Consider the following 11,358-nt stretch of genomic DNA (forward strand, 5'->3'; position numbering starts at 1 on the left):
GGAACACAAGGGGAAGGGTTGTGACGCCGGACCGCAACAGTGAGGATTTTGACATCATGGCGGGAGAGTTTCCAAGGGGACACCCACGCACCCTTCCTCTTTATAATAGTCCTGGGCCGCGTTTTCCCAGAGGCATCGTAGCGCTACGATGAACGCCGTAGCTCAGGATGAACGCCGTAGCTCACGATGAACGTAGCGCTACGATGCCTCTGGGAAACTCCCTGGACTACGCCCACGACATCAGCCAGATATCTAATCTAACCACGTGAGGCTGGCACAAGAGCTCCTGACCAGAGAGGGAAAGGAATGTGCCAACGTGGGTCTCTCTCTCTTTCTCTCTCTCTCTCTCTCTCTCTCTCTCTCTCTCTCTCTCTCTCTCTCTCTCTCTCTCTCCAGGTGTTGGCCGTGCTGTTGCATCCCTTTCTGTGTGGACGCCTGTAAAGACTTGGAGCATCACTGTCCCGACTGCCATCGGGTCATCTATGTCCACAAGCGCATGTGAAGCACACACACATGCACACACACACACACACACACACACACACACACACACACACACACACACACACACACACACACACACACACACACACACACACACACACACACACACATTCGTACTCTCTCTCTCTCATACACACACACACACACACACACACACACACACACCTACCTCTGTTTTTCTCATATTATGGATGCCATGCAAACCTGTTTTTTATTTTTTGAGACATTTAATTGCACAGGCTGTCACAGTCGCTTTATAAAAAAGATTGAGATATTTGTGGTGAACTGTTCTACGAATGACTGCAAAATAAATATTCTGCAAACATTGAGCATTGAGTGATCATTTCGGAGCGGCGACCTCGAATTTAATGAATTAAATGTCTTAAAGGGGTAGTAAAGGGGAAATGCATGTTTAGCCCTGTTTTAAGGTTACTTATGATAATACACAATGGTTCAGATCAAAACGTTGACAAAACGAGCACTTTTGAGAAAGTCTGATAATTGCTCTACCACCGTTTTGGTCATACAATGGATGTGGGTGGGCACCGTGAAAAATCATTCAAAAACATGTTAAACTCTCGATTTCATAACATAAATAATAATTTAAAATGATCACATTTAAACGATGGTGGGTCTCTTGTGTTTGTTTAGAAGCACACACACACACACACACACACACACACACACAGGACAAGGGGAGGTGGATAAAGTTTACGGCTTGACAGTGTCACACCTTAGTTCTGGGTGTGGGTACACAAGGTCCCCCAAGACCTTGAGTTTGTTGAATGAAAGATGGAAAGTCCTAAAGCACACCCAGTGCAAGGTTGTTTATTTGTAGCGCCAAACACACACCAGTACCACGCTTTCTCCACAGGGTGGCACTGTCTCACATTACTTGGAGAGATAACAAGACCAAAAAGTGTACTGACTGCAAGAATGATAATGCTACCTGAAAGGCATTATCAACCACATAGTCTGAAACTTCAAACAAATATGTTACTCAGTGAATTTATTATAAGTCAAGTTATCATAATCGTTATCACTCCTCCTCCCTTCCTCTTCTCTCTATCTGGGTGTGGTGTGTGTGTGCGTGTGTGTGTGCGCGTGTGTGTGAGTGTGCGCGTGTGAGTGTGCGCGTGTGTGTGTTAGTGCGCGCGTGTGTGTGTGTGTGAGAGAGAGAGAGAGAGAGAGACAGGGAGATGCAAGGTTGGGACTCAAATCATTCATATGACTGATAAAAGTACTTCAATTCAATCGATAAAATATGAAATTAAAAATACAACTGCCACCAGAACAGCATCCTCTGTGTGAAACGTGAAGCTAACTGGGTTGCAGTGGTGAAAAACTTTGACCAACGAACTAAGCTGACAATTGTTTCTCTTAGCTAACCACATCCTCTAGCGGTGTCTGGTTTAGAGGAAGCTACTGCTCAGCTGGCTTGAACCAGTCTCTCTGGGCTGAACATGACACTGGCACCATCATCATCATCATCATCAGCATCATCATCAGCAGCAGCAGCATCATCCTTATCATCATCCTTATCTTCATCATCCTTATCAGCATCATCATCAAAGATGAGGGGGGCAAAGTTGATTCTGTCATTGGTTGTAGTGGATTATGACCACAGAGAGAGAGAGAGAGAGAGAGAGAGAGAGAGAGAGAGAGAGAGAGAGAGAGAGAGAGAAAGGGGAGGGAGTTTTGGTGAGTGTGATAAAGGAAGAGAGATCGTAGAGGAAACAGCACTGAGTACGAGAGCTGATCATTTCCACAAACAACTTTATTTAGCTGAATCTACTAACTAGTGGTTTGTGATAGTAACTAGCTGAATCTACTAACTAGTGGTTTGTGATAGTAACTAGCTGAATCTAACTAGTGGTTTGTGATAGTAACTAGCTGAATCTACTAACTAGTGGTTTGTGATAGTAACTAGCTGAATCTAACTAGTGGTTTGTGATAGTAACTAGCTGAATCTACTAACGAGTGGTTTGTGATAGTAACTAGCTGAATCTACTAACTAGTGGTTTGTGATAGTAACTAGCTGAATCTAACTAGTGGTTTGTGATAGTAACTAGCTGAATCTACTAACTAGTGGTTTGTGATAGTAACTAGCTGAATCTACTAACGAGTGGTTTGTGATAGTAACTAGCTGAATCTACTAACTAGTGGTTTGTGATAGTAACTAGCTGAATCTAACTAGTGGTTTGTGATAGTAACTAGCTGAATCTAACTAGTGGTTTGTGATAGTAACTAGCTGAATCTAACTAGTGGTTTGTGATAGTAACTAGCTGAATCTAACTAGTGGTTTGTGATAATAACTAGCTGAATCTAACTAGTGGTTTGTGATAGTAACTAGCTGAATCTACTAACTGAGAGGAAGTAGTAACTCAGCTTCACCACTTGGAGGAACACAGAGGACTAACATAACCAGAGAGAGAGGTGACCAGTCACTATGAAGATCCACCTGGTGGTGTCCTGCTGGCTCCTCTCTGGTGAGTCCTGTCTGTCTGTCTGTCTGTCTGTCTGTCTGTCTGTCTGTCTGTCTGTCTGTCTGTCTGTCTGTCTGCCTGTCTGTCTGTCTGTCTGCCTGTCTGACTGTCTGTCTGCCTGCATGCCCGTAACACCACTGTAATACCTGTTTTGTTTCCTATAGTCACTCTGTGTGTGTGTGTGTGTGTGTGTGTGTGTGTGTGTGTGTGTGTGTGTGTGTGTGTGTGAATATCAGCTGTGTGTGTGCAGGTATCAGCAGTTATCAAGGCGTCTGGGGTTGTGGGAGGAGAAGCCAGGATCGAGTGTACAAAGGGAAATGCATGGTTTGGGACAAAGAACAACAACAAGTACTTCTGTAAGGATGGATGTTCAGACAAGGATGTTCTGGTTAAGACCGACGGGTCCACACCCTCCACTACTGGAAGATACAGCTTATCTGACAAAAGAGATGGTTCCTTCACTGTGACCATCTCTGGACTGAAGATGTCAGACTCAGGGAAGTACTGGTGTAGAGTGGAGAGATCTGGCCTCCTAGACCCTTTCCAGGAGGTGTATCTGACCGTTAAGGATGGTGAGTTTACATTCTGTCACACAGGTCATGTAGATGTCAGGATGTAATCCTGTAAGTGTTGTGGTTTCAGAGTGAGGATATTTCTCTCCTTATTTCCTGTGACGGACAGGGTTAGAAGAGTTGTTGTGAACATTGTTGCAGGAAGTCTAGATGCTGTTCTGAACCCTTTTCTACATAAGACTGTTGTGTTTGTGAACATCTCTCTCTCTCTCTCTCTCTCTCTCTCTCTCTCTCTCTCTACCTCTGTCTCTCTCTCTCTTTCATCCCAAGCCCCTCCTAAACCCTTCACCCTGAGGCCCACACCAGCTGTACCAACGACCACCTCTAACATCCCTACAACGTCTATCAACCTTTCTACAACGTCCATCAACCTTTCTACAACGTCTATCAACCTTTCTACAACGTCTCAGGTATCAGGGGACCTGAGTGGTGCTGCTTCCTCCAGACCAGGTTAGTTGAAGCTCTGCTACTATTAATAATTATTAATTATAATGCAGGACTTCTACAGTGGTGAAGTAACACACAGTACGGTCAGCTTTGCCAGTTCTACATGTATCTGGTTTGACCTGGTTTCACTCTGTGGTGATTGAGTACTGTTGCACACTGGGTAATCAGCTGACCATCTTCCACACGTTCTCTCTCTCTCTCTCTGTCCCTCACATTCTCTATCTCCCTCTCTCTCCTTCTCTCTCTACCTCTCTCTCCCTCCCTCTCTCTCTACCGCTCTCTCTTTCTCCCTCTCTCTCTCTCTCTTTTCTCTCTCTCTCTCTCTCTCTCTCTCCCTCTCTCTCTTTCTCTCTCTCTCTCTCTCCCTCTCTCTCTCTCTCTCTCTCTCCTCTCTCTCCCTCCCTCTCTCTACCTTTCTCTCTTTCTCCCTCTCTCTCTCTCTTTTCTCTCTCTCTCTCTATTTCTCTTGTTTCTAGTTTTGTCCGGTTCTGTTGAGCCATTAGCCGTCACACTAGCACCAGTTCTCCTACCACAACTCTCTCTCTTCCTGCCTCTCTCTGTCTCTCTCTCTCTCTGTCTCTATCTCTCTCTTTCTCTCTGTCTGTCTCTCTCTCCCCACAGGCCCAGAGGAAGTGATGTCATAGTGTTGTGGTCTCTCTCTCTCTCTCTGGTCAGGTGTAGTGATGTATGCCAGTGTGGGACTGGTTGTCATGGTGGCCTTGTTGGGATTGGTCCTGCTGGTGTTCTACAGGAAGTGGACAGGAGGAAACAGGAAGTCACCAGAGTCCTCCAACAACCTGGACAACCCTTCCTCAGGACAGGTGAGAGTCTGCAGACATGTCCCTATACACACCCAGCGTTTAGACGGAGCCCAGATCTACAGTTGTGGTCAAAAGTTGTAAAGACCATATGTGTCATGGCAGACTTGAGCTTCCAATCATTTCTACAACTCTTATTTTTTTTCAAGTGTATGTAAACGTTTGACTACAACTGTATATAATACAGGATGGGTGTAAGGAAAATGGTGACAAATGTGTATTAGAGCAAAGTGAAGCCTTTGCCATCTTGCTTTCACCCATCAGTTTTGATCAGATCCGAACAGGCTTGCTCTGTTATCTGGGCCACAGAAATGAAAGGTGATCTCTGGTGAGTTTGTGGTCAGAGAGCCCCCTAGTGGAATTATGCTGCAATGAGTCAGACTGTGAAGGCAGAGGCCCTGTTAGTCTTGTCAGTCCCAGTTTGGGGTGGTCTGAATCTTGCTGACCGTGCTGTGTGTCTCTTCCCTGCTTCTCCAGGATGACTGTGTGTATGAAGAGGTCCGAGAGGAGGACAGACAGACAGACCTCCCTGCTGTCGTCTCTACTGTCAACTCTCCTTCAGACAGACCTGCTACAGCCTCTGCTCGCTACCCTGCTAGCCAAGACACTGTTAGCATCCCCAATGACATGTACGGCAACGTTAGCTTCCCCAGTGATGCTATAGATCCCACTTATTCTACTGTGGACTTCCCCAAAGGTGGACCCGCCTCTGTCATCTACACCGCTGTGTTACGCAACGATTCTAGAACCCCGTCAAGCCCTCCGACCGTGACCTCATCCTACGGAACTCCTTATGACCTCGTGTATTCCTTTGCCCAGTTACCCAAAGATGCTATAGAACCTACAAGATCTCCCACTCCAGGAGAAACCAAAGATGCTATAGAACCTACAAGATCTCCCACTCCAGGACAAACCAAAGATGCTATAGAACCTACAAGATCTCCCACTCCAGGACAAACCAAAGATGCTATAGAACCTACAAGATCTCCCACTCCAGGACAAACCAAAGATGCTATAGAACCTACAAGATCTCCCACTCCAGGACAAACCAAAGACGCTCCAGAGGAAGACCTGCTCTACTCTGTGGTTCAGTTCCCTAAAGACTCCAAGTCCTCCACAGGGTGAAATGACCAAAACCATTGACCACAAAACCAGAGGTCCAGCTAAATTACAGGTGTTTTATTTTGCTTTGCTACAAATTGGACATGTGCGCTACTGTACGTAACCTCTCGTCTTATGGCGATATTCTACGCATCCACGCTCCCACTTTGAATGCTGGACTCAGTGAGGTTGGTCACTACAAACCTCAAACACGTCACTGTCCCCTCTATATGAGAGTAGACTGGCTCCTTCACTTTCACTGTTACTGGTTACTGGAGTCACTGGTACCTCTTCATTTATAAGGCCATACTGAGACAGCGCTCATCATATTCATGATCATTCATTACCCTGGAGGACAATGACGTTTATCAGCTACGCTCTCAAAACAGCGTCCTGCTGACCCTACCAAAGACTCAGACCGAGTTCTGCCAAAAGACCTTCCAGTTGTCTGTAGCTTGTCTTACTAAACAGTTTTAAAGCTAGTTAGGGTAAAGGTCATGGGAAAAAATCAAATGCCGGTCTGTAAATGTTTTGATAAGTGGTAACATTGCTAGAAATAATCTTGCCTGCCTTCATTATGTAACTTAATATGGCTTTTCTTTTTTAATTTTAATTGTTAGATGCCTAATCTGTACTAATGTAATGTATTATGTTGCAACTACAGTATGTGTCTGTAACGTGCTGGTTTTTTTGGCCAGGTCTCTCGTCAAAAAGATTGATTTATATATAAATGGTTAAATATATATACTGTATAGATATATATATACTTAACCAGGTTAGTCACATATATATATATATATATGTGTGTGTGTGTGTGTGTGTGTGTATATATATATATATATATATATATACTGCATCAATGAGACTAACCTGGTTAAATAGAGGTTAAAAAAATGTATATACTACTAGTTTGTGATTTTGACCTGAGTGTAGCAGTAAATAAAGGTGTGATTCGGCCTAGAGGACGACAGCGTGTGACTGAGTGACTGAGAGTGACACAGGCCCACTGTGGTTAGCAGCTCCTGGGTCCTACAACTCCCCCTCTTTACAAGGTCAAGGTCAAGGTCAAGGTCAAGGTCAACTTTATTTATAAAGCACGTTTAAAATCAACCGAAGTTGCACCAAAGTGCTGTACAATATAATATAATAATAATAATATATACAGTGCACATTGATAAGACACCTCAAGCATGAGTACATGATTAAAAGTATAAAAGTGTCGGACATTTACATCCGTAGTCCCCACAAATACACACATAAATACACAGAGGTCAATACACACATAAATACACACATAATTACACACGTCAATACACACGTCAATACACACATAAAAAACACATAAATACACAGAGGTCAACAACATGAGACATATTGACAACATAAACATACACACATAAAAAAATAAAATAATACAAATTAGCATGGCAACTAATAGTGTCCACATTCTTGATTCGTTAGCAGCCATTTTTTTAGTTGGCCTCTAAAGGTGCTGATGGTGGGGCTTTCTCTTATTGGGACCGGGAGGCTGTTGGCCTCTAAAGGTGCTGATGGTGGAGCTCTCCCTTATTGGGACCGGGAGGCTGTTGGCCTCTAAAGGTACTGATGGTGGGGTTTTCTCTTATTGGCACCGGGAGGCTGTTCCATGTTAAGCAGCCTTTTACAGATAATATATTTTGTCCAAATGTGGTTCGCTTATGGTGGATCACACAGTCACCCCTGGTGTCACGACCCCTGTCCGCCTTTTTGGGATGAATTCCTTGACCGGAAGGGGAATTGGTCCATGTAAAGATTTATAGATAAAACAGGTATGTATTGCTTTAAGAAGGGTCGGATTTGTGTGTTTCTTGAAGGTGAGTTGCGGGTCCAAGATGACTCCGAGGTACTTAATGAGTTTAATGAGCAGCTATTGTCTTGCATTTGGTTTCCTCCTCGCACACAAAGAGGCAGCGTAGAGAGCGAGTGATGCGGTGTCCGGTCAGCGGGAGGGAGAGGCTGAGGTCCATCTTTGGTGTGACGGTCAGAGGGGTTATGAGGGCACGAGCGAGGGGACATTCCTGCAGACCAGACAATGAACCAACTGTTTCTCATTCGTAACGTCTCTCTCTCTCTCTCCCTCCCTCTCCCTCTCTCTCTCCCTCCCTCTCTCTCCCTCTCTCTCTCCCTCTCTCTCTCTCTCTCTCTCCCTCCCTCTCTCTCCCTCCCTCTCTCTCTCCCTCCCTCTCTCTCTCTCCCTCCCTCTCTCTCTCCCTCCCTCTCTCTCTCTCTCTCCCTCTCTCTCTCTCTCTCCCTCTCTCTCTCCCTCTCTCTAATAATAATAATAATAATAATAATAATAATAATAACTTTCATTTATATAGCGCCTTTCATAAAACCCAAGGTCGCTTTACATAGGGGCAGAACAGACAAGAGACAAACATGGTGGTCTCTCTCTCTCTCTCCCTCCCTCTCTCTCCCTCCCTCTCTCTCCCTCCCTCCCTCCCTCTCCCTCCCTCTCTCTCTCTCTCTCTCTCTCCCTCTCAGTACATCCAACCACAACCCAGCCACACTCCTGACCAGTACGGCCCACCACAAACCGGTAACGCACCCGTTGACGAGTCTCACACCCACCCAAGGGGGGGGGGGGGGGGAGCAGGCAGGAATCTGGTCAGACCTCCGATGACATTCCGTGAAATGGCATCAGTGGTTTGTGCTTTCAGGAAGAAGCACCTGTTCAGTCGGCTAAACACTGAAGAAGAATTAAAAGAGATGAATTAAAAGAGCATAAACATAGTTTTGAGTGCGGAACCTTCTTTATTATTGAGAAGAGACAATAACCATCCATATAGAAGGAGACTAAATAATGGCCTTGTCAAAATTAACCAATCTGATTTTGGATTCCAGGGAGCGAATGCACCCGTGCAGCGTTCCTCGGTGTTTACCCGTGTAACAAAACGTCATGCGACTGTACCAACTGCAATGGTGTCAACGTCTTACGCCGAGTCATAGCCTAGCTAGCTAATGTAAAACTAAAATGCACAATTAACATCATCTGGCCATCATTGAGTGTCTGCCAGTATGGGAACTCACCAGCTGGCTGTCCTACAGCACACCTACAGTAACAGTAAAGAAATGTAAAGAAACGCCGGAACCTGTGTGTCTGCATTCCCCACGCTTCACCGCCGTAAATATGCCACGTACAGTAGGTGGATAAGCATGTCAGTCAGTGTGACACTTACTGTAAAAGCTATAGTGATGGAGGCATGTTTTCAGATAGATGGAGAGAGAGAGAGAGAGAGATAAGAGTGATAGGGATTTCTCTCTCTCTCTCCTTCCTCCTTCTCTCTCTGTCAGAGACTCAGTGTGTTTCTAAACCCCGTAGGAAGCAGCAGCTCTCTCGTCTCCACCTCCTCCAGGACCCACCAAGGTAAGGGGCTGTGGTTCTGCCTGTGGCCAGGCTAGGGTGCACCGTGCTGGGCTGAGCAGGACCGGGGAGAGGGGGTCAGAGTGGATCTCTGGAGGGTCGACTATTACTCATAGAGAAGGCAAGTGGGAGTTTGTTACGTTGACTGGAGGTATCTGTGTGTGGAAAATAGAATACAATCCTGCTTCTTACTGTACATACTGTATGTGTATAGAGAGAGTTTGTCAAGGTCAAGGTCAACTTTATTTATAAAGCACGTTTAAAATCAACCGAAGTTGCACCAAAGTGCTGTACAATATATATAAAATAAACTAAAAAAAAAAAAGAAAAAAAAGAATAAAGTGCACATAATCACAGAACAATAAAAGGACAGGACACAAAACAGGACAGGGGATGTAGGCTATCAGGCCTCAAAAGCCAGTGAAAACAAGTGCGTTTTAAGCTGAGACTTAAAGAGCCCTAGGTTCTGTGCGTGTCTAATGTGCGGAGGGAGGCTGTTCCAGAGCTTTGGGCCAGCCACCGCAAAAGCTCGGTCACCCTTGGTCTTAAGTCTCGATCTAGGGACTGTTAAAAGAGTCTCGGAGGAGGACCTCAGGGTTCTAGATGTCGCACGAACTTGAATCAGTTCAGCCAGATAGTGGGGGGCCAAACCATGTAGAGCCTTAAAAATAAACATTAAGATTTTAAAATCATCATATAGAGAGAGTTTGTAGCTTCAGGTGTCACCAATCTGGACGATGAGTGACCAGAACCAGAACCACTATTTAGTTACACCAGAATCAGAAACACTATTAAAGGTTGCCAGTTTAGTAGTGGGCTACGGGTATAGTGATATGCCACAAAACCTGTTTAGGCAATGGAAATGTTTGGCATTTTTCTGTGTATTCACTTCCTCATCCTCTCCTCCTTCTCTCTCTCTCCTATCTTACTCCCTCTCTCCCTCCCCCCATCTCTCCCTCCCCCCGCCCCCAATCAGTCAGTCAGTATGAGCATGGTCCAGCGACGCCTCCACGACCACCCAGAACTCTCCGAAGTCTTCCAGACATGTGAGGACACACACACACACACACACACACACACACACACACACACACCAGACAGGCGTTCAGACGTGAGGACATCAGACACTCACGTGCGCGCAGGTCGAAAATCAAATCAAACTTTATTTGTATAGCGCATTTCACACACAGAGGCAACGCAATGTGCGGCCAAAGACCAGGTTGAGGAAAATATTGCTAAAATGTAATGTTCCTTAATCTCTATCCACTCCCACGCCTCTGACTCCACCCTCTTCAGTCAGTCCGACAGTTAGTATGGAGATGATCTAGACCAGCGTTTCTCAACTGGTGGGTCGCGGAGCCATTTTGATTGGGTCGCGGCCTCGTGGGCGGTTTCCCTTTTCTTTCTTTTTTTAAATTTTATTTTAAAATATATATATATTTATAGAGAAAATGTTGGGTTTTTATTTTGCAGGACACACAATTCAATTCAATTCAATAATTTCAATCATTTATTTACGAGGCAGGAAGTGGGCTAACCTTAGCGTGTGCCAATGTTGTGTTATGTGTCACAGACTTTTTCTATTTTTGTGGAATAAATTTGAGTGCTGTGGAATAAATTTGGGTCGCGACTTCATGATAAGGAAAAATGTGGGTCCTGAGGTTCCACCAGTTGAGAACCACTGCTCTAGACGGGTGAGGACACGTACACACCAAGTCACTCTCCTGTCTGTCTGTCTGTCTGTCTGTCTGTCTGTCTGTCTGTCTGTCTGTCTGTCTGTCTCTCTCTCTCTCACACACACACACATACACACACACCTCTCCTTACTCTCTCTCTCCCTCCTTCCATCTCTCTCTTCCATGTACCCGCCCCCCCCACCCTCCGCCACTCTGCACCCGCCCTCAGTCACTACGGAGAAGGGCCAAGACCCCCCCGAGGACACCCAAGAGCCCCCCTACACTCAGCCAGGCTTCCCGACAGGTGAGGACACACACTCCATCACACACATACGCACCCCCCCCCACACA

The 11,358-nt window shown here is 45.5% G+C and overlaps 1 protein-coding gene across 1 annotated transcript in view; it reads left to right on the top strand.

The window, feature by feature from the left end:
• Window positions 1-3,474: 3,474 nt before the first annotated feature.
• gprc5bb (G protein-coupled receptor, class C, group 5, member Bb) overlaps window positions 3,475-11,358 on the top strand; it is a gene marked incomplete at both ends in the record, with an annotated part of 14,373 nt that continues 6,489 nt past the window's right edge. The window contains 4 exons of the mRNA XM_084460256.1: window positions 3,475-3,562; window positions 4,685-4,830; window positions 5,305-5,595; window positions 11,237-11,311. Of these exons, the coding sequence (XP_084316382.1) occupies window positions 3,475-3,562; window positions 4,685-4,830; window positions 5,305-5,595; window positions 11,237-11,311 (600 nt within the window). The remainder of the gene's footprint in view (window positions 3,563-4,684; window positions 4,831-5,304; window positions 5,596-11,236; window positions 11,312-11,358) is intronic.

The sequence above is a fragment of the Borostomias antarcticus genome (assembly GCF_949987555.1).
Source record: "Borostomias antarcticus genome assembly, chromosome: 31".
Taxonomy (NCBI): domain Eukaryota; kingdom Metazoa; phylum Chordata; class Actinopteri; order Stomiiformes; family Stomiidae; genus Borostomias; species Borostomias antarcticus.